The sequence below is a fragment of the Nomascus leucogenys genome, chromosome 17 (genome assembly GCF_006542625.1).
Source record: "Nomascus leucogenys isolate Asia chromosome 17, Asia_NLE_v1, whole genome shotgun sequence".
NCBI classification, from domain to species: Eukaryota; Metazoa; Chordata; class Mammalia; order Primates; family Hylobatidae; genus Nomascus; species Nomascus leucogenys.
The window spans coordinates 33892510-33914823 of record NC_044397.1 but is presented as its reverse complement, the minus strand read 5'-3'; the positions used below and the strand labels follow the sequence as shown (position 1 = coordinate 33914823).

General features: G+C 50.1%; 1 protein-coding gene across 1 annotated transcript in view; it reads right to left on the bottom strand.

Moving 5' to 3' along the window:
- Positions 1–22314, bottom strand: part of LOC100583677 (myosin-16) — a 67910-nt gene that overhangs the window by 26314 nt on the left and 19282 nt on the right. Inside the window, exons 11-22 of the mRNA XM_030796921.1 lie at positions 21954–22222; positions 19920–20090; positions 18637–18816; positions 16807–16933; positions 15953–16011; positions 15070–15157; positions 14575–14692; positions 13283–13403; positions 9140–9276; positions 6815–6896; positions 2582–2755; positions 540–767 (exon numbers count right to left, since the gene is read on the bottom strand). Coding sequence (XP_030652781.1) covers positions 540–767; positions 2582–2755; positions 6815–6896; positions 9140–9276; positions 13283–13403; positions 14575–14692; positions 15070–15157; positions 15953–16011; positions 16807–16933; positions 18637–18816; positions 19920–20090; positions 21954–22222 — 1754 coding nt within the window. The remainder of the gene's footprint in view (positions 1–539; positions 768–2581; positions 2756–6814; positions 6897–9139; positions 9277–13282; positions 13404–14574; positions 14693–15069; positions 15158–15952; positions 16012–16806; positions 16934–18636; positions 18817–19919; positions 20091–21953; positions 22223–22314) is intronic.

The following is a 22314-nucleotide window of genomic DNA, read 5'->3' as shown; positions in this document are numbered from 1 at the left end:
CATGCAGTGACACTTAACGCACATGGCTGTTGAGCACCTGCAATGTGGCTTGTGCAACCGAGGAACTGCATTTTAAGTTGTAAATTAATGGATGTTACAATAGCCCCATGTGGGCTGGGTACGGTGGCCCACGCCTGTAATCCCAGCATTTTGGGAGGCCGAGGCGGGCAGATCACCTGAGGTGAGGTGTTCAAGACCAGTCTGGCCAACATGGCGAAACCCCGTCTCTACTAAAAATACAAAAATTAGCCGGGTGTGGTGGCGCCACACCTGTAGTCCCGGCTACCTGGGAGGCTGAGGTATGAGAATCACTTGAACCCGGGAGGGGGAAGTTGCAGTGAGCTGAGATCGCACTACTGCACTCCAGCCTGCGTGACACAGCGAGAGCGAGACTCTGTCTCAAAACAAACAAAACCCCCCAAAAAACCGCCCCATGTGGTCAGTGGTCAGGGCACTGGGTGTAGCCACCATAGGGGCTTCAGGTATGGCCCCTGAAGGTGGCCTGAGAAAAGCGTGGCAGGGCCCCGGCCCCTCCTCACCTGCTTCTCCTTCTCTGTCTTGGCCAGTGTGGTTTCCAGGCCCTCTAGGTCCCGCTTCAGGTCGCTCAGCTCCCCTTCCAGCTTGCGCTTGGCGGCACTCAGTGAGGCCGCCGTGCCCTCTTCCTCCTCCAGCCGCTCCCGCATGTCTGAGATCTGGCTCTCCAGATCCATCTTGGTCTTCATCATCTGTGTCAGGCGCTCCTCTGCATCCATCAGGTTCTCTTGCTCCTGTTGGGAGAAAGAGCCCCGGTCGAGGGCAGGGTCCAGGCAAAGACCACACCAAGTCGCTGGACAAGCCTTGAGCTGAACAAATGTGTCCTGGGGGTTGGACAAGGGGCTGGGCTATCTCTGAGCTCCTTTTTTTTTTTTTTTTTTTTTTTTTTGAGTTAGGGTTTTGCTTTGTTGCCCAGGCTGGAGTGCAGTGGTGTGATCACAGCTCACTGCAGTGTAGACCTCCTGGGCTCAAGCAGTCCTCCCACCTCATCCTCCCAAGTAGCTGAGGCTACAGGTACACACTGCAATGCCCAGCTATGTTTTTTATTTTTATTTTTGAGACAGAGTCTCACTCTGTCACCCAGGCTGGGGTGCAGTGGCACAATCATGGCTCACTACAGCCTCGACCTTCTAGGCTTAAGCAATCCTCCCACTTCAGCCTCCTGAGTAGCTGGGACTACAGATGTGCCACCACACCCAGCTAAGTTTTAAACTTTTTTGTAGAGATGGGGTTTCACTATGTTGCCCAGGCTGGTCTTGAACTCCTGGGCTCAAGCATTCCTCCTGCCTTGGCCTCCCAGAGTGTTGGGTTTATGGGCATGAGCCATTGCACCTGGCCCAGGAGGATTCTTCCATCACTTTGGTCTTGCCCAGCCTCAGCCTCCACAAACACAATGGGGATATCAGTTCAAGCAACTTCTCAGGGGTATGAAGAGGATACAGAGAAACGATGTTGGAGGCCTTTGGGGACAGTGGAAGGAAAATGCAAGTGCCACACATGCTCACAGCTGCAGAGATGGCCGTGGCAGAGCAGGGAGGACTGGAGATGGAATTGGGCCCCTTCCACGGCAGAGTTTTCAACTAATGGGCCTGGGACTTTGATCAAATCTCTAAATGTCTGCCAAACTGAGTTTTCTACCCTGTACGATGCACTTGAAAATCGAGTGTCTTACAGGGCGGCTGTGAGAGTCAAATCAGGGAAGGAATAGGAAAAGCTTTGCAAACCAGAAGGACCCAGCAGTGAATTCACCACAGGACATTTAGTCAGGTGCCCTACAGAAATGACATCGTTTATTCTTTCCTGCTGTGTTTCCCTGGACAGGTGAGGAAAACGAGGCTTGGAGTGGGTAAGTTGCCAAGTTTGTATGGCAGAGCCCAGCCCTGACTTGAGGGGATGCTCTTCTCACCCTGTCTTGTGGCCACCATCCCTGGACTTTCCCTGCAGGCGAGTCCTGTAGCTGTGTGTGCCCAGCCTGCTGCTATGTGCAAATAAGAATTTGATGGAGGTCGGGCACAGGGGCTTACACCTGTAATCCCAGCACTTTGGGAGGCCGAAATAGGAGGATCACTTGAGGCTGGGAGTTTGAGACAAGCCTGGGCAACATAGTGAGACCCTGTCTCTACAAAAAATACCAAAAATTAGCCAGGCATGGTGGTGTAGTCCCAGCTACTCGGGAGGCTGAGGTGGGAGGATCACCTGTGTCCAGGAGATGGAGGCTGCTGTGAGCTGTGATCGAGCCACTTCATTCCAGCCTGGGCAACACAGCAAGACCCTGTCCCTGTCTGTCTGTCTGTCTGTCTGTCTGTCTCTCTCTCTCTCTCTCTCTCTCTCTCTCTCACACACACACACACACACACACACACACACACACACACACACACAAATTGGATGGAGACTTTTTGGAAGTTGGGTTGAGGGTGACCTTGTATGCTGGAGAATTGCCTGTGGTCTGGAGGGACATGGGTTTTCGGAAGAGCTCGCCCTTCCTCCCTCCCAGAGTCCAGGCTGTACTGGGTTCCCCACCCTTCTCCCTGGGGACCCCACGTACAGCCTGCAGCTGGATGGTGAGGTCATTCTTCTCCTGGCTGAGCGTGGCTGTCTTCTCCTCCAGTTCCTTGACCTTGTTTACCAGCTCCTGGGTCTTGGCCATGGCTTTCCTGAGCTCCTCCTCCTTGGCCTTCATCTCCTCCTCTTGCCGAGCCACATTCAGGAGTGGCTTGACCTGGGCAATGAGCAACACCAAAGAGTGTTCGGAGAATGGGCTTTGCTGGGGGGTAGACAGAGGGCTGTGGAGCCTCTGCCTCAGGCGTGACCTCACAGCACCACTGTGGTGGGAAGCAGCTCTTGCTGTAGCTCTGTGGGTGGGGTCCCTCTCCACAGACGCCACCAGGCTGAGCTCCTTGTGTAAAGCATCCCTGGCCTCAACAGAGAAGGCCCATCCTCACCTAGGACAATTCTTAGGATGCTCTTTAATCCTGAGGGACATGGAGTCAGGTGTCCTCAGCATCTGGGTGCCCCAAGGCTTACATCTGTTCTGCATGTTGTGTAGACACCAGGAGCCCCAGTGAAATGCACAGCCTTGGGGTCCGCTCCCTCCTTCCTTCCCTGCTGAGTCCTCCCCCTCTCTGGCTCTCTCAGTTTCTGTCTCCGTCTGCCTCATTTTGCTGTCTCTCTCACTCGCCCACTGTTTCTCTCTCTGTCTCTCTGTGTCTCTCTCTTTCTCATGCCGTTCCTATCTCTGCCTCTCTTCTCAGCCTCCCTCTGTTGCTCTGCTCCCTCTGTTTTTCTCTCTCCCTGTCTCTTTCTGTCTCTGTCTTTGTCTCTTTCTCTGTCTCATGCTGTCTGTATCTCTGTCTCTCTCTCTGCCTGTCTCTCTGTTGTGCTGTCTCTCTCTCTTATTTTCTATATCTTTCTCTTTGTTTTTCTCTATGTGTGTGTGTCTGTCTGTCTCTTCCTGTCTCTCTCTCACTCACTCCTTTAATCTTCTCTCTAACATGAAGTCCCACCTCTCAACTTGGCCTTGCAGGCCTTCCACAATGTAGCCCCTGCCCTCTTCCTGCACTGTGTCAGCTGATACTTCCCACCCTGGCCAGTGCCCCTGCACCCGTGTCTATAGGGCTGGGCCTTCTTTGCCATTTAGCCGGGAGCATTTGCTCCTGCTCTGCACCCGCAGCACCCATCGGGACCTCTCCGTGCACTTGGCCCTTCTCACCTGCACTGGAGCACCAGGCTCCATCCGGTCCTACCACCTGTATTCTGCCCTGCATCTGCAAGCCCCTCAAAGACCTCCCTCCCATCCCTTCGGGGTTCCTAAAGCACCTAGCAGAGCTGGTGGGGCGGGTCCCCTGGGAACCACAGAAACATTATACCATAGATACAATAGATACATAGTTAATAGATACATTTCCCAGGAGGGAAAATGCCCTAGACATGGATTTGGGAGGAGGGGACAGCCTGCGCCTCTTTTGAAAGATAACAGATAAACCTCATTCATTGCCAGCCTGGCTGTTGAGAATCTGAGATGTCACAGTGGCAAAGCCAGCATGAAAAGGTTGCAGTAACCACCATACCTTGCTGCTGTGTAGCACTTTTTATTCAATGGAAACCTACTACAAATGTTTTTTCATTGACCCAGTCTACCTGGCTTTGTTAAATAAGATTAGAGCTTAGTTAGAATACTAAGAGGAGAAGATTTAAAAAAAAAAAAAAAAAGGCCAGGCGCGGTGGCTCAAGCCTGTAATCCCAGCACTTTGAGAGGCTGAGGCGGGCAGATCACCTGAGGTCAGGAGTTTGAGACCAGCCTGGCCAGCATGGTGAAACCCCATCTCTACTAAAAATACAAAAATTAGCCGGGCATGATGGCAGGTGCCTTAATCCCAGCTACTCAGGAGGCTGAGGCAGGAGAATCGCTTGAACCGGGGAGGCCGAGGTTGCAGCGAGCCGAGATTGTGCCACTGTGCTCCAGCCTGAGCAACAGAGCAAGATTTCCTCTCAACAACAACAACAAAAACTAATTAGAACAGGACCTTGCTCTGTCAGGTCTAATTAGTAACAAGCAAGGGAGTTTACAGCTGTTGCTGCCATGCCTTGCTCAGAAGGAACCTTAAAGGCCATTGGCCTGGGTCTTCCCAGAGTCTAATTGTATACCAAGGGATCTGGTGAGATACATTCAAGCATAGACACCCTTTGATTTGAGTTGTGACATAGTTACTTTAACAGGTAATTTAAAAAATGAAAAAGAACTCCTCAAATCCACAATTTTGTGGATAACATTTGCTTAGGATGAGATTAAAGCAGGTAAGACTACAAAGTTTCCTTTTAAAATAAAATTTGTGGCTGGGCACAGTGGCTCACACCTGTAATTCCAGGAGGCTGGGGAGGATCACTTGAGGTCAGGAGTTCAAGACTGGCTGGGGTAATGTAGCAAGACCCTCTCTCTACAAAAAATTTAAAAATGAGCTGGGTGGGCGCTGTGCACCTGTAATCTCAGCCATTTGGGAGGCCAAGGTGGGAGGATTGCTTGAGGCCAGGAGTTTGAGACCAGCTTAGGCAACATAGCAAGACCCTGTCTCTTCAAAAACAAAAACTAAAAATTAGCTGGGCATGGTGGTGCACACCTATAGTCCCAGCTATTTGGGAGGCTGAGGTGGAAGGATCGCTTGAGCCCAGGAGTTTGAGGCTGTAGTGAGCTATGATTGCACCACTGCACTCCAGCCTGGGCAACAGAGTGAGACTTTGTCTCAAAAAAAATTTTTTTTTTTTCAAAATAAAGCGAGGCCAGGTGCAGTGACTCACATCTATAATCCCAGCAGCACTTTGGGAGGCCAAGGCGGGCGGATCACCTGAGGTCAGGAGTTTGAGACCAGCCTGGCCAGCGTGGTAAAACCCTGTCTCTACTAAAAATACAAAAATTAGCCAGGTGTGGTGGCAGATGCTTGTAATCCCAGATACTCAGGAGGCTGAGGCAGGAGAATAACTTGAACCTGGGAGGCGGAGGTTGCAGTGAGCCGAGATTGTGCCACTGTACTCCAGCCTAGGTGACAGAGTGAGACTCCATCTCAAAAAAAAAAAAAAAAAGTGAATTAATGTAAAGAAAGGTGGGTCATAGAACAGGTGGGGAAAGCCAGGTGGCACCGGCAATGCCTGGCCTTTGAGACAGGCTCATCTAGATTCCTCTCCAATCCCAGGTCCTCCAGGGCTGGCCCATGTGTGGATACATTTGGGGAAGCAGAATTTACTATTCCTCCCTTTCTATTTGTGGTGGGTGCTGATTGTTAGCCAGTTCTTTCCCATGGGCAGTGTAAAGAAACTTTCTTGTGAGCTATGGAGGACTCAGGGCTACCCGAGATGACTCACAGCCTGTCCCCACCCTCTGCGGGTCCTCCTTTTTCCTGAACATAGCTGCCTGGTGCCTGATTCCCTCTTCTGGTGCCCAGGGACGTGTTCCCTCTTAATGGTGGCCCCAGCACAGGCATGATTGGACCCACATGCAGTGCCATGGCTGGTGGCCTCCTGCCTTGGTTGAGGGTGGCCTGGCTGCTTGGGACATCTGTGGGTCCCACCAGCTGGCTGACTCACATACCACACTCATTGCTGTTTTGGAAGAACAGGAAATGAGAGATCAGACCTTATCATTTCCTGAGGTTCCTCCAGCTCTAAGCCAAGAGCTCACTGGAGTTGAAGATGCCTCAACATGCCCGGGGCAAGGAGTCAATAATCGAGCTCACTTTTTTTGGTGGGGGTGGTATGGCGCTCTCCGTCTTAAGTGGATTTTATTTTGAGGGATGAGATGGAAGGCAAAAAGACACTTGCTCTCCTCTCCTCTCCTTTCCTCTCTCCCTTCCTTTCCTCTCTCTCTTCCTTTCTTCTCTCCCTTCCTTTCCTCTCTCCCTTCCTTTCCTCTCTCTCTTCCTTTCCTCTCTCCCTTCCTTTCCTCTCTCTCTTCCTTTACTCTCTCTCTCTTCCTTTCTTTTCTTTTGAAATGGGGTCTCACTGTGTTGCCCAGGCTGGTCTCAAACTCCTGGCCTCAAGCAATCCTCCTGCCTCAGCCTCCCAAAGGGCTGGAATTACAGGTATGAGCCACTATGCCCGCCTCATGATTTTTCTTAGGCAGGAATTAGTCCCTGTCTGGACAGAGGCTAGATTTTGTCTCTAATGTGCCCTCATTTTCATACTGTTCTTGCAGCCTCTCACTCCTGAGGGGCACCTCTGTCCAGGATCGAGCCCTCCCCCAGCCCACAGGCAGCAGCAGTCCTCGCTGGCCTGGCTCCTCGGCCCTTACCTTGTTGTACAGCTTCCACCAGCCCCAGAAACGGAGCTGCAGGAACTTGCGCACATTCCGCTGAATGACTTTCAGGCCCATTCTGCGAAAAGAATCCAGGGTTGAATGGGTTACAGTGAAGGTGTTAGAACCTGGCTTCCCTGGGGAAGGAGCGGGGCCTGGGAATAGAAGCCAGCAGATCTACTTTGTCCAGACACCAAAGTGCTTTCTCAAGGCCCAGCACTGCCCATGCGGTCTGGGGCAGGGAGACTCACGTTGGGGTCAGAGCTTAGCAGCACGATAAGGGAGCTGAGGTGAAACCTGATGGAACCAGGTCCCTCCTAGATGGCACAAGGCTGAGACATACCAGTCATTGACTCCTGCATTTTCCCTCCTCCACCAGAAATCACCCATTAGTCACCAAATCCCATGGATCTGCAAAGTTGCTGGAATCCGCCCATTTCTTGTTCCCTGCAGCTTCATTCAACTGCCATTTATTGAGGACTCCCTGTGCACCAAGGCCCTGGGCTGAATCAGGCCGAGATCCCTCACATCAGCCCCTAACTGGTGTCCCTGCCTTCAGTCTAGGGCTGCAGGTGGCCTGCTGATGGGAACAAGAATTCATTACTAATTCTATGACCACAAAGAAACAGAGTGAATCACAGGTCGTCTGGGATGGACCTAGCTTTTTTTTTTTCGAGACAGGGTCTCACTCTGTTGCCCAGGCTAGATTGCAATGGTGCAATTATGGCTTGCTGGAACTTTGTACTCCCTGGCTCAAGCGATCCTCCTGCCTCAGCCTCCAGTGTAGCTGGGACTACAGGCATGCACCACCACCCGCTAATTTTTTTTTTTTTTTTGTAGAGATGGGGTCTCCCTATCTCCTGTTGCCCAGGCTGGTCTCAAACTCCTGAGCTCAAGTGATCTCCCACCTTGGCTCCTCAAAGTGCTGGGATTACAGGTATGAGCTACCACACCTGGCCGGACCCGGCCCTTTTAAAATTATCAGGTTAGGGAGATGGCTGAAAAACATGATTCCAAGGGCAGGGATGTAGAGTGAGAATTGCTGAGTTCTAATCCTGGCTCTGCATGAACCTGCCCCAGTTCCTTAATCTCTCAGACCTCAGTTTCCACATCTGTAAAGTGGGGGTGCTGGCCCTACCATGCCCCTCTCACAGCATCATTATGTGAATCAAGTAAGAGGAAGGCTGTGAAAGTGTCTTGAAACTATAAAGAGAGGGTTTATATGGTTTCCTGTTAGGGGTTAAGCTGCGTCCTCTGAGAGGATACGTTGAAGTCCTAACCCCCAATACCTAGGAAAGGAAGCTTGTTTGGGAATAGGGTCTCAGCAAATGTAAATAGTTAAGATGAGGTGGTCATACTGGAGTAAGGTGGACCCTAACTCAATGACTGGTGTCATTATAAAAAGAGGGAAGAGGCCGGGCACGGTGGCTCACGCCTGTAATCCTAACACTTTGAGAAGCTGAGGCAGGTGGATTGCTTGAGCCCAGGAGTTTGAAATGAGCCTGGGCAACATAGGGAGACCTTGTTTCTACCAAAAAAAAAAAAAAATTAGCCAGGTGTGGTACTGTGCACCTGTAGTCCTAGCTACTCAAGAGGCTGAGGTGGGAGGATCACTGAAGTCCAGGAGGTTGAGGCTGCAGTGAGCTATGATTGCACCACTGTACTCCAGCCTGGGCCACAGAGCAAGACCCCATCCCCCCCTCAAAAATAAAATTTAAGGCGATGGATATCCCAGTTATCCTGATTTTATTATATGAATGTATCAAGTTATCACATAAAACCCAAAATATACATAGCTATTAGGTATCAGTAAAAAAATTTTTTTAAATTCCTGTTGTTTGAAGCCACCTGGTGTGTGAACTTGGTTGCGGCGGCTCTGAGAGACAGGGTTCTTTTTTTTTTTTTTTGAGACAGAGTTTTGCTTCTATTGCCCAGGCTGGAGTGCAATGGCACAATATCAGCTCACTGCAACCTCTGCCTCCCGGGGTCAAGCAATTCTCCTGCCTCAACCTCCCGAGTAGCTGGAATTATAGGTGCCCACCACCACGCCCAGCTAATTTTTGTATTTTTTGTAGAGACAGGGTTTTACCATGTTGGCCAGGCTAGTCTCGAACTCCTGACCTCAGGTAATCTGCCTGCCTCAGCCTCCTAAAGTGCTGGGATTACACGTATGAGCCACCGCACCTGGCCAGCCACACAGGGTTCTTTGTGCCAGCAAGACATTGGCATCCACCCCGGCCCACCATGCAGCGTGGCTAGTGGAGCTGGCCCTGAGTGCGTGTGGCTCCTCTGGGCCCTCCTGTCGGTGTTTGTGAGTGCTACCTTCGTTCCAGCATCTTCTTGAACTCCACTCTCATGAGGAAGCCCCGAAGCCGACACTGCAGCATCGTCATGATCTTGGCCAGACGATCGTCCCTCATGTCCTCAAGCTTGGCCAGGATGCCCGCACGGAAGAAAACCTGGGGAAAGACCGCACGCCTTTGAAAAAGCCTGGCTGTCACTGATGGCAGCCACTTGGGGGAGTTTTAAATCAAAGAAGGGTTTTTGTTTGTTTTGCTGGAGTGCAGTGGCGCGATTACGGATCACTGCAGCCTCGACCTCCCGAGCTTAAGCAATCCTCCCATCTCAGTCTCCCGAGTAGCTGAGACTACAGGCACATGCCACCATGCCTGGCTAAGTTTATTATTATTATTGTAGAGATAGGGTCTCACTATGTTATCCAGGCTGAGCCTCCCAAAGTGCTGGGATTACAGGCATATGCCACCATGTCCAGCTAATTAAAGAAATTTTTTTCAGCTGGGCACGGTGGCTCACGCCTGTAATCCCAGCACTTTGGGAGGCTGAGGCAGGTGGATCACGAGGTCAGGAGATCGAGACCATCCTGGCTAACACGGTGAAACCCCATCTCTACTAAAAATACAAAAAGCCGGGCGTGGTGGCAGGCGCCTGTAGTCCCAGCTACGCGGGAGGCTGAGGCAGAAGAATGGCATGAACCCGGGAGGCGGAGCTTGTAGTGAGCCGAGATCACGCCACTGCACTCCAGCCTGGGCGACAGAGCAAGACACTGTCTCAAAAAAAAAAAAAAAAAAAAAAAAAAAAAAAAAAAAATTTTTTTTCTGAGACGAAGTCTGGTTATGTTGCCCAGGCTGGCCTTGAACTACTGGACTCAGGAGATCTTCCTACCTCAGCCTCCCAAAATGCAGGAATTATAGGCATGAGCCACCATGCCTTGCCTGTTGATGTTTTAAAAGTCCCCCAGGCCAGGCACAATAGCTCACACCTGTAATCCCAGCACCTTGGGAGGCTGAGGCAGGTGGATCATGAGATCAGGAGTTCGAGACCAGCCTGGCCAACATGGTGAAACCCCGTCTTTATTAAAAATACAAAAAATTAGCCAGGCGGGCTGGCAGGTACCTGTAATCCAGTTACTCAGGAGGCTGAGGTAGGAGAATCACTTAAACCCGGGAGGCGGAGGTTGCAGTGAGCCAAGATAGTGCCACTGCACTCCAGCCTGGGTAACAGAGTGAGACTCCGTCTCAAAAAAAAAAAAAAAAAAAAAGTCTCCCCAGATGAGTCTAATGTATAGCCAAGGTTGAGAACTTTGTTCTAGAGAAACTCCTGCACAAGACCATGAGCAAGGATGTTCACAGCAGCACTGCAGTACAGTGTGGCAGTGACAATGTCATGTACCAGTGAGGATGAAGCTTAGAAACATGGCAAAGCGATAAAAGCACGTCATGGAGGAATGTCACGGAAGGGTGTGTCAAGTATGATACTTCCATGAAGTTCAAAACCGAGCACAACCTGCAGGCATATGTGCTAAAGCTATTTTTGAAAGGTAAGGAAATGTGCCAGGTGGTGTGGCTTATGCCTATAATCCCAATGCTTTGGGAGGCCGAAGTGGGAGGATCGCCTGAGCCCAGGAGTTGGAGAACAGCCTTGGCAACATAGTGAGACCCCATCTTTGTAAAAAATATAAAAATTAGCCAGGTGTGGAGGTGTTCACCTGTAGTCCCAGCTACCCGGGAGGCTGAGGTGGAAGAATCGCTTGAGCCCAGTAGTTTGAAGCCACAGTGAGCTGTGATTGTGTCACTGCACTCCAGCCTGGGCGACAGAGCAAGACCATGTCTCTTAAGAAAAAAAAAAAAAAAAAAGAGAATGGTTCATGTCAGAATTCAAGACAGGGTTACTCCTGGGGGTGGGGAGGGGATGGGAGAGGAAAGACATGAAAGGTTGACATTCTGGGCTTTTCAGTGGGTTCACAGGGTGCTGGCTTTCTTATTATGTTTCACAATGTAACACCTTTTTACAGACTTCAAATAGGACATAATAGAAACTTTTAGAAGGATAGAAGGTGCCAGGAGACCTGCATTCTGGCCTCAGCCTGCCTTGGATGTGCTGTGTGTCTGACTGTGGTTAAGTCACTGTCCCTTTGGGGGACCTAGGCCTCCCCTCCTGTCCAGAGAGAATGCCGCCTGCAGGGGGCCCCTGGGACCTCTGAGCTGCGGGAACCCAAGATGCCACACGGGGCCAGGGAGTACAGCACCCAACTGAGCCACTGTGGGCAAAAGATGAGGAAGAACGCTCCCTGCCCCTCAAAAGGACCCCCGAGGAGCTAGACATTGCAAAGTAGAGAAATCAGGCTTGATGTCTTAAAACATTTCCTGATATTTCAAAATTAATTGGCGTTGAGGTTTGGTCTTTGAAACAAGCATGACAAGCATGTGGCTGGGGGTGGGGCCCACCTGAGCCAACTCCAAACGTAGGAACACCATTTGCAGTCAGAACCATCCTATTCTTTGTTCTGCTCCTGCTGCCAGTCTGCCTAGTCCTCAGGGAGCAAAACTATCCCCAGCAGCCCTGGGCCTTCCCCTGGAACTGATGTGCCTAATGCAACCCTTGTACAACAGCAAGATGTGGTCTGTTTGGCCAGGTGGTAAACGGACAAGATTCTGAGCCGTGCCAGATTCTGAGATACCAGCTCCGGCTTCCCTGGCCACACAACCGCCGCCGGTGGGCCTTATGCCGACTAGCTCTGTCCCGCCTCGTTCTGTGAAGTTGGGCATGCCACCTCCACCCCCTCTCCAGGCTTTCTTAAGTTTCCCATCTGTCAAGGGTGGGCAGGGAAAGGAGGGGCCCGCTGGTTTCTAAGATTCTTTCCAGCTCAGGCATTCAATGATCCTGTCTCCAAACCTCAAGTGTCCCCCGCAAGTCAATCTAGCTATTTACAGCACATCTTAATTGTGAAGGATGCCAAAACAAACAGTTCCGGCAGGTTCTAGGGCAGTGTTACAATTCCACACACACAGAGTGTTATAAAGCAAGATCCAGGGAATGAGGGACTCATTCTGTTCTCTTCACTATGTGTCCCTAGAGCCTGGAACCATGCCTGGCACACAGTAGGCGCACCATAAGTGTTTGCTGAGTGACCAGATGCATTAGAGGCACAGGCATGCTGGAAGCTTCCATGCCAAGCCTGCGTCATGCGTGAGAACTTGGAGAGAGAAATGATCTGCTCCAGGTGGCACAGAGGCAGGCTTTGAGCTGACTCTCCTGACTGCAAAGCCTGTGAACCTCCTGTGTCACGGGGCGATCATGTTGGGGTGCAGTCTGTTGTTGGGGGGCAGGGCGGCTATAGAAGGACACCTGGCACCACTGGCCTGGCTAGCCTTTACAATCCCACCAGGATGCTGCAGGGCCAGGAAATGGGATAGACCCAGGGCAACTCAGGCCCCATGAGTCAGGAGCAGGAGGTTGCTCTGTCTGAGTCAGTCCTGTCTCAGCCGCCGGCTCAGAGCTGGGCTTACAGTGCTTCATTGTCCAGGCTCCGCCCAAGCAAACTTCCCCATGGGTCAGATCCATGACCTTGATTCTGATTGGCCCTTTTTATTCTTGGAAACTCAGGGCTCAGGCCAGGTGTGGTGGCTTATGCCTGTAATCCCAGCACTTTGGGAGGCCGAGGCAGGTGGATTGCTTGAGCCCAGGAGTTTGAGACTAGCCTGGGCAATAGAGTGAGACCCCATCTCTACAAATAATTTAAAAAATCAGCTGGGTGTGATGGTGTATGCCTTAAGTCCCAGCTACTTGGGAGGCTGAGGCAGGAGGATCACTTAAGCCTGGGAGTTCCAGGTTGTAGTGAGCTATGATTGCGCCACTGCACTCCAGGAAGACCCTGTCTCAAATAAAACAAAACAAAACATAGGGTTCTAAGAAATATTCTACCATTGATTAGGTTCCCCTCTGAGCTGAGCTGGGTTCCATGCATGTTGCCTCTGATCTCCCCAAATTCTGTGAGACTGGCATGATCAATCCTGATTTTTCAGGAAACTGAGGCTCTCAGCAGTTGGCAGACTTGCCCGAAGCAGGCCATTGGTAAGTGGCCAGGTGGAATCCATACCCCAAAGCCCACCTTCTTGGAAAAAGGCTGAGGGGGTGTGTAGGGGGAGACCACCCACCAGATCCTACCTTGGTGTGTCCAATTTTGTATTCGTTCACATCTAGGTCAATGGCTGCAAGCAGCAGCTCTGAGGCCTTTTTGTTGTCCACGAATCCCTGGGGAATCACGTTGGGGTTCAGCACTTGGTACCTAGCAGGAGAGAGATGATTGACAGTCATCACTGTGCCCAAGCTGACAGCACATAAAACATGTTCACGTGGTTATCCACTGGTCTTTGAGATGGACTTTGGACAGGGATTAGACTTGTTTGACAGATGCCCCAGGGAGGCAGAGAGATGAGATCAATAGGAGGCTTTGGAATAAGGGCTACAGCTTGGGAGTGGACACTGGTGTGGGTTGGGGATATAGGGAGGAGCTGTTTCTAGAAATGAAGACACCAAAATCCCTTCCTGATAGAGCTTGGAGTTGAGAAAAGGGCATTGACCCAGACATCAGCAAACAGCTTTTTTATTGTGACCTGTGAGCAGCCCCCTTTGTGATCTTGGACACACAAGTCCCTAACTGGGGACTTCAGAGGGGCTTGGATAAGGTGACCTCTAGTGACCTTTCCTGATCCATCAATCTGTGGACCTATGTTCTAGGAAGTTGGAGGAGGTAGAAGAAGACAATCTCTAAGGTGGGAGTATTAGTTACCCCAGTGTTCGTCCAGAAGCAGACCCTGAGATAAGAATTCAAGTGCAAGTAGTTTATCTGGGAGGTGGCAGAGTGGGGAATGGGAAGAAAGCCAATAAAAGGCATGTTATGGAGGCAGTTAGCACAACAGGCAACTGGAGCTTAATGCTGCTGGGATCACTGGAAGCCACAGTGGGAGTATTTACATCATGGAAATGGGCAGACACTAGCAATCAGGGCTTTTTTTTGGACCGGGAGAGCCCTTGTTTAACATTTACCAACACACTGCTGTCTGAGCGCATGTGTGGAAAATGTCTCAGATTTAGCCACCAGAAGGGTGAGGGAGCTGAGGTATTTATACACCAGCTCTCCTCAGTCACTGATTGAAGGCTCCTTCCAGGAAGGCATTAATTCCCGGGACTTTCAGCTTGCCAAGGAGGGGGCAAAGCAGCATCCAGCAGCTGAGAAATGCAGGGGCTGGCAGTTGAAATTTGGGCCAGTGTCTATGGCCATACCACCCTGAACATGCCCAATCTCTTCTGAAATTTGGGCCAGTGTGTACTAAGGTAGTGACTGACGGTGAGGCGGTATTGGCAGAGCACCATCATGTCTGCTGCAGTGGGATGTGACTTACCAGCTGGTGAACTCCTGGGCATCTGAGCCTTGCACCCAGGGAGACATCACTCACCTCTGTTTGAACTCCGGGTACTGCAGCCTGTTTGGGAAGCCCTTCCTGCAGATACGGATGCCTTCCAGGACACCATTGCAAGCTAGCTGGTGCATGATCAGGTGGGCGTCTATCACACCTGCCAAGGGGGAGGGTGTAAGATGGAGAGTCCCTCTGGGGTGGGACAGGCCAGTCCTGGCCACTCAAGGAGGCTGAACTGAGCATCTGTGCCATCATCCCCAGTCTTCTCCTGTCACTGTCCCAGAGGCCCCAGGTCCCCCACCATTTGGCCAATGCCCAAAAGCTCCCAAGTTTGATTTCTGGCTGGTTGGGCACCATTCTGCTTTATAAAGCAGCTAGAATATGATTCTTGGATGACCCATTGTTGAGGTTTCTCTTGGAGCCTTGTTTTGCCCCCATCAGCCTTGGTGATGAAGGGTGGACTTAATTTGGAATGAAGACTAACTTCACAGAACCTCAGGACTTCCAGCAGGCAGCCGTGACCCCACAACATACCCGATTGCTTAAACTCATTGGGGATAATACAGCGGACAAAATGGGGTGCGGTGCTATGGAGGGTGGTCATCAGCTTGTTCAGCTGCTCCTGGGGTTGGAGGACAAAGAACAAGAGAGTGAAACTTTGCATTGATGTTGCAGGACACCCGCATGCAGGAGAGGTATTTGTTTAGAGTTTATTCACTTAAAACTGAATTAAAGCTCAGCCACATGTGGTTAGCGGCTACCATATTGGGCAGTGCAGAAGAGAACATTTCATCATAGCAGAAAGTGCCATTGGGCAGCACTGCTCTCAAGGTCCAATGAATTGCTCAAGGGGCTGTGGTTTGCAAGAAGTGGGGCCCCTCCAGATTCAGAGCTGGTTCGTTGTAGAATCTCAGTACTAGGAGGAACCGTAGGGTCTGTGTGGGCAAAGTCCTGTCCACTGTTAACTTCCCTAATGGATGCTCCCTCTTCCTCTGCTTGGATATTTCCAATGAGGTGACCCACTCTGCCTTGGGACAGCCTGATTCTTGAAAAGTGTTGACATCTTCCTTTGTGCAGCATCTCCTTGTAGACTGCACTTTGGAAGGTAATGCCCAAACTTCATGGAAGTTGTGGCCAGCCCAAGGCCTGCCAGCCAACTCTAGGACACAAGCTCTTGGGCATTGCTATCTCGCGTGATCACGCTGCACAAATCCCTTTACTCTCCAGGTTTAAATCTAAAAATTGGTCTCTTCTGCCCAATGATCCTGTGATTCTGTGGCCTCTTCAGAAGGAAACAGACCCCTCCAGGTAAAGAGGCGATCATAGACAGAAAAATGAAATCATCCTGCCCCTGGCCATGAAGCAGCAGCCAGACTACCCAACATTGAAAGGGAGGGTTGGGGGCACCCCTGCTCACCCTGTAGAAATTGGAGACTGTCATGAAGGAGGAGCCTCTCTTCTGCTTCTTGCTTCCGGCTGAGGAAGGGACAAGCACGTTTCACATCAGTACCCAGTATGGAGAAAGGCAGCCCCATTAAGCACTCTGCAGCAAAGCACATGCATTCTTTGGATTTAAAAAGGCTTATCTTAGGGCTGGATAAGGGGGACCCTCACATGAGGAAAACGAGATCTACCAGGAAGTGGTCAAACGGGCTGGCTACAGCGTAATTGTCAAAAGAGCTGCTGCGCTCCTTGGGAGGGTGCAGCCTTTTGTGATTTCTGGTGCAAGGTGACAAACTGCTCCCATTTCCTGGGGAGGAAGAAGCACCCATAGACCATGGGAGAAGGTGCACTTTGGTGGTGAGACCAGGGAGACTGGTGTTTCTGGCCCCACTAATTGGCAACCCAATGGGGCAGCATCCACCAGGGCATTCCTCTATGAGCCACATGACCTCTATTGGAAGGGAGGCAGGACTGAGTTTGGCATTTGCTTCTGACGAGAGAGGGAAACAGAAAAGAAACACAGAACATCTGGGTGTCAACTTTTCCAAAGCAGTATCCATCCACCTAGAGGCCAGATGTGCCCAGCAATCAGTTCAGTCATTGGAAGCTCCCATGTTGCCTCTGCTTGCCTCTTTTGCAGTATCATCCATGGCCTATCTCAAGCCGCTTTTCATTCATTCATTCATTCATTCATTGGTTCACTCACTCACTCACTCACTCACTCATTCCACAAGAGTTGAATCAAAGAGTTTTGGTTCCTTCTTTCCATTTTGGCCACTAAAGGGCATCAGCACAGGGAGACTGGACACAACAAGGGGTCAGCCCTACCTGGAGCCTCCTCTTCTTTGAAGAGAAGGGCCAGGATTGCCACACTCGATTTCTGGAACAAGCCCACCACTGTTTCATTCAGGGGGTCTTTGTTCTTCTCCAGCCAGCCTGTGATGTTATAGCCCACCTGGAGAGGGCAAACGCCAGTGAGTAACTTTGAGTTTCAGCCTCTCCCTTTCAGGTGCCACAGCTAGAGCCCCTCCTACAGCTCTCTCCTGTTCTTAGCTCCCAGGACCAACTTTCACCCCCACATCCTGGGGCTCCAGTTCTTGTCCTCATGACTCTCCTGGTGTCCTGGGATGCCCCTGAAGCCCCATATGAGTTGGAGGCTCCATCATCTGCCTTCTTGGGCATTTGCAGTTTGTCCATCTAGGATACCCCAACTCTGAGCTTTGCACATAAACCCAGACTCCCCTGCTACTCTTTCCTGGGCCGTGTGACCTTCTCTTGCACAGCTTACTCTGCCGGCCACACTGACCCTCCCTGACCCTTGGGTCTTCTTCTGCCCAGTGGTTTGCTGTCAGTGACTGACCGTGGCTGTAGAATCCCGAGCTACATGAAGAAATCTCTTTGCTGGGAAGCATGTAGCCCCTCTTGAAACACTGTAGGGTCTCTCCTTGCTAGGGGAGCATGCACACTGTCTTACATCACTGTAGGGTCATTGGCTGGTGGAAAGGGGGCTCCATCCATCCAGCACTGGGGGCTCCATATATCCAGGTATTTGGACATCCACTAATTTCTGCTTCCCATCTTGCCACATGGTCCCCATGGCAAGGGTAAGGAGGAAGGAGTCTTTCAGGTCCTTCCATTGAGCACAGAGAAGTGAGGTAAGTAGAGGAGATGCCAGAACTTCCGGGCTTGCCATCTCCTGTGCAGCACAAAGACATTTGTCATCTCTGCCTTATTTTAGGGCCTTCTTGGAAATGCACAGGTCCCACTTGACTTTGAATATTCCATTGCTATAAATAAGAAACTCTTCTCAGTTCAGTGTGGGAAGAGGGGATGGAGAGCTGCAATTTGGTCCCAAGCCTGCTGTTTGCTCCAAGTATCGGCCACATCCATTTTACAAGCAATTGGCATTACGGTTACGGTTGATGGTATCATAAAGCCTTGGCCTTGATGCCCAATGCCATCATGACTTTCCTGACAGCTCTGTCTTAAGGCTGCTGTTTCATGGCAGTCAAACCCACAGAGGCTCAGCAACCTCTGTTGGTAACAGGAGCATTGGCACTTACAGCGATAATAAAATCCCAAGGAAACGAAATGCATTCTCATAAGCTGGCAGGACGAACGTCACCTCCCCTATTAATTATGCAAATGCAACCTGAGTCCTGGCTGCACTTAATTTCCCTACTTTCCGAGGACTAAGTTTGTCATGAGTGAAAAAGCCACTCTATATATGTCACCTTGTTGGTTTGGTGGCTATGAGCTGTCAGAGAGCCAGGTTATCGGTTGGGAGTAATTAATGGGCTCATGGAATTTTTTTTGTTGTTTGTTCTTTTTTGTTCTTTTTGCAAATGTTGTCATTTCTGGCCAAGACTGAAGTTCAGCTGTCAAACCAAGGGCCCGGACAGGTCTGATGGGCCTGGGCAGGGTGTGGCCTGGACAGGTCTGATGGCTGTTCCCTAATGGGTATCTCCCTTGGAGAAGTGATGAGGAGGTGTGAGTGAAGCTCATTTCAATTGGCTGATTACCCTGTTATACCATGGTTGTGCACTAGTGGAAGTGGGACGTCTCTGGAGGGGTGTGTCAGCATGTACCTACAACAGAGGCAGTGACGGCAGCCAGCTGGGACCCGAAACACAGAGGGACCCTGAGGCCAGTACTCACGGTGCCTGCATAGTGAACGAGCTCGAAGTGGACCTCGGGCCCCTTGCTCTTGCCCCCCTTGGGCTTCAGGAAGTTGCTGGACTTGCCCAGGTGGTTGTCGTACAGGGCTGCCTTGAACGTGGCATCGGTGGCTTTGGGGAAGACGCACTGTTCCTCCAAGATGGAGAAGATGCCCATGGGCTGGGAGGGAAGAGAACAGGGTGATGTTAGAGGAGGTGGCAGGACCCAAAAGAGGACAAACTGGCACTGAGCCCAGGGCCAGTGTAGAGATGCTCCAGACACCCACGTGAGCATCCAGGAAGCAGGACTCTGTGCAGTGACATCTGGGAACAGTGCCTGGTGCTCCATGGCCTTGTCATCAAACACCATGGCCATTAAGACTTGAAAGAGGCTGAATTCATCGAGTCCAACAGAAGGGAAGACTGAGATCTGAAGGGGCCAGATAGCTCCCCAAATGCTAATCCCACCTAAACAGTGGCCCCTGGCAAGCTTGGCCTTCTGAAAAATGGGGAAGTCAATGCCACTGTGCTGTCTGCCTTTTTTAAATTTAATTTATTTATTTTGAGACAGAGTCTCGCTCTGTTGTCCAGGCTGGAGTGCAGTGGCGCAATCTCGGCTCACTGCAACCTCCGCCTTCCAGGTTCAAGTGATTCTCCTTCCTCAGCCTCCCGAATAGCTGGGATTACAGGTGCCCGCCACCACACCTGGCTAATTTCTGTATTAGAGATGAGGTTTCACCATGTTGGCCAGGCTGGTCTCAAAACTCCTGACCTCAGGTGATCCACCCACCTCAGCCTCCCAAATTGCTGGGATTACAGGTGTGAACCACCATGCCTGGCCACAACACACATTCTTGAAGGGGACCATTTGCTAAAACCTTCCATGTGGATGTGGTTATAGGTGAAACTATTATATTGCCTGGGTCAGAGCCTGACTCTGCCACTCACAGGTTGTGGGACCTTGGACAAGCAAGTTCCCTTCTCTGTGCCTCAATGTTTCCATCTGTGAAATGGGTGTAATAAAAGTATCCCCTCCTCCGCATACAGTAGGTTGTGATGATCCAATGAATGGTGGCATGCAATAGCCCAACGAACATTGCCCAACGAACAAAATGGGAACACTTCAGTACCCATTTTGCAGATGGGGAGCTAGAGGTCATACCAAGGAAGGTCATTGGTGGTGTCACTGACTTCCCTGAAGCCAAGTGCCAGCTCCCTGCATGCGCCAGTGACATCCCTTGGCCCTGGCCTCTCTCCAAGCCCCTCCTTTGAGAAGCAAGTCACCTTTTCCAGCAGGTCGATGCAGGCCTGCAGGTCGAGGCCAAAGTCGATGAAGACCCACTCGATGCCTTCCCTCTTGTACTCCTCCTGCTCCAGCACGAACATGTGGTGGTTGAAGAACTGCTGCAGCTTCTCGTTGGTGAAGTTGATGCACAGCTGCTCAAAGCTGTTGAACTGTGGTGGCAGGAGGGCAGAAAGAGGGGCGTCAGCACAGGCACAGAGAGCCTCTCTCAGGATTGAATGAAGTGACCACAAGCAAAGCAAAACTTTGCAGAGGGCCCACTAGTGTCAGGCACTGCCCTAAGTGCCTAACACTGGCCATTCAGCACCCTATGAGAAGTAGCTCTCTGTTTCCTCCCCTACAGAGGCAGAGGCACAAAGTGGTTTAACACATGCCTCGGGCCACACAGTATGATGTTCAGACCCAAAATCCAGGCAACCAGACTTCAGCCCTGTATGGTAAACAGAAATATATATATATAGATATATATACATACAATATGTGTATATATTATATAATATATATTATATATGTATATATTATATAATATATATTATATATGTATATATTATATAATATATATTATATATGTATATATAATATATGTGTATATATTATATGTATATATTATGTGTATATATATTATATAATATATAATATGTATATATTATATATAATATATTATATGTATATAACATAATATATTATATAATATATATATATTTAAGAGATGAGGTCTCCAGCCTGGCCATCATGGTAAAACCCCGTCTCTACTAAAAATACAAAATTAGCCAAGCGTGGTGGCGCACGCCTGTAATCCCAGCTACTTGGGAGGCTGAGGCAGGAGAATCACTTGAACCCTGGAGGCGGAGGTTGCAGTGGGCTGAGATGGCACCATTGTACTCCAGCCTGGGCAAAAAGTGTGAAACTCTGTCTCAAAAAAAAAATAAATAAATAAATAAAAATAAAAAAAGATGAAGTCTCACCCTGTTGCCCAGGCTGGTCTCAAACTCCTGGGCTCAAGTGATCCTCCCACCTTTGCCTCCCAAAGTGCTGGGATTACAGGCGTGAGCCACTGCCCGCGGCCCCAGCCTGAATAGAAATCATTGAAGAAATAAGCATTTTCTTTCCAGGGATGGAAATCACTCGAAATGCTCTATGGATCTGACCCCCGTATGCCTGAGGGCAGTTTGTCTCTTTCTCTGTAATTTTTCTCCTCCTCATCTGTAAAATGAAGGAGTTTAAGGGGTGACATGGTTTGGCTGTATGTCCCCACCCAAATCTCATCTCGAATTGTAATCCCCACATTGGATCATAGGATCAGATTTCCGTCATGCTGTTCTCATGATAGCAAGGGAGTTCTCATGAGATCTGATGGTTTAAAAGTATTTGGCACCTCCCCCCTTTCTCTCTGTCTCCTGCCACCATGTAAGATGTGCCTGCTTCGCCTTTGCTTTTCACCATGATTGTAAGTTTCCTGAGGCCTCCCCAGCCATGCAGAACTGTCAGTCAATTAAGCCTCTTTTCTTTATAAATTACCCAGTCCCAGGTAGTTTTTTATAGCAGTTTGAAAATGGACTAATACAAGGGGTTTACAAGCTTTTTTTTTTTTTCAGTGGTGAGCTGATAAATCAGCTCTTCTTAAAACCAAACCCCTGATTTATAGTGTTTGCCAATATCCATGGTGTAAATATTCAAGCCATGGCTAATTTCAAGCTATCAACGTGATGTCAACTGGCTCACAAAATTCCTGAAAATTTCACAATCAGCTCTTGTTAGCCAGTACAGGCTGGCTTCAGCACACCACTCATCCCATCCTTAAAGTTCACACCATTCTTTATGACTTGGCACCATACAAATGAAGCTGAAAATTTCTGGAGTCCAAAAGTCAGAGATCCAGTGGCAAACCGAGATTGGTCTGCCCCAGGTCCAAGGTGAGAAACAAGAGAACTTTATAACTTATATAAGCAAAAAAGTAGCTTATATAAGGAGGACAGCCACCCCAAAGCAAAAACCAAATGCAAGGCCAGGCACACCTCAAAGATCTCAAAGCCAGCGATGTCCAGCACTCCAATGAAGAACTGCCTCTGCATCTTGGTGTCCAAGGTCTTGTTAATCCTGGCCACCAACCACTTGAACATCTTGTCATAGACAGCCTTGCCCAGAGCCCCAATGGAGTTTTGGCACTGTTCCATGTTCTGGCCTTTTTGTACAAACTCATTGCCGACTTTGACCCGGGGCCTGGTGATGCCCTTCTGCAGTTCACCAGAGTTGAGACCCATGAGATGGGCGACTTTGTCAGCCACTGAGTAGAGACGGAAAAAGCAAGTGAGTGCAAGGAAGATGTCATCCCCGGGAGAAACCTGGCAACATTTATTGTGGTTCACGGAGGGGGTG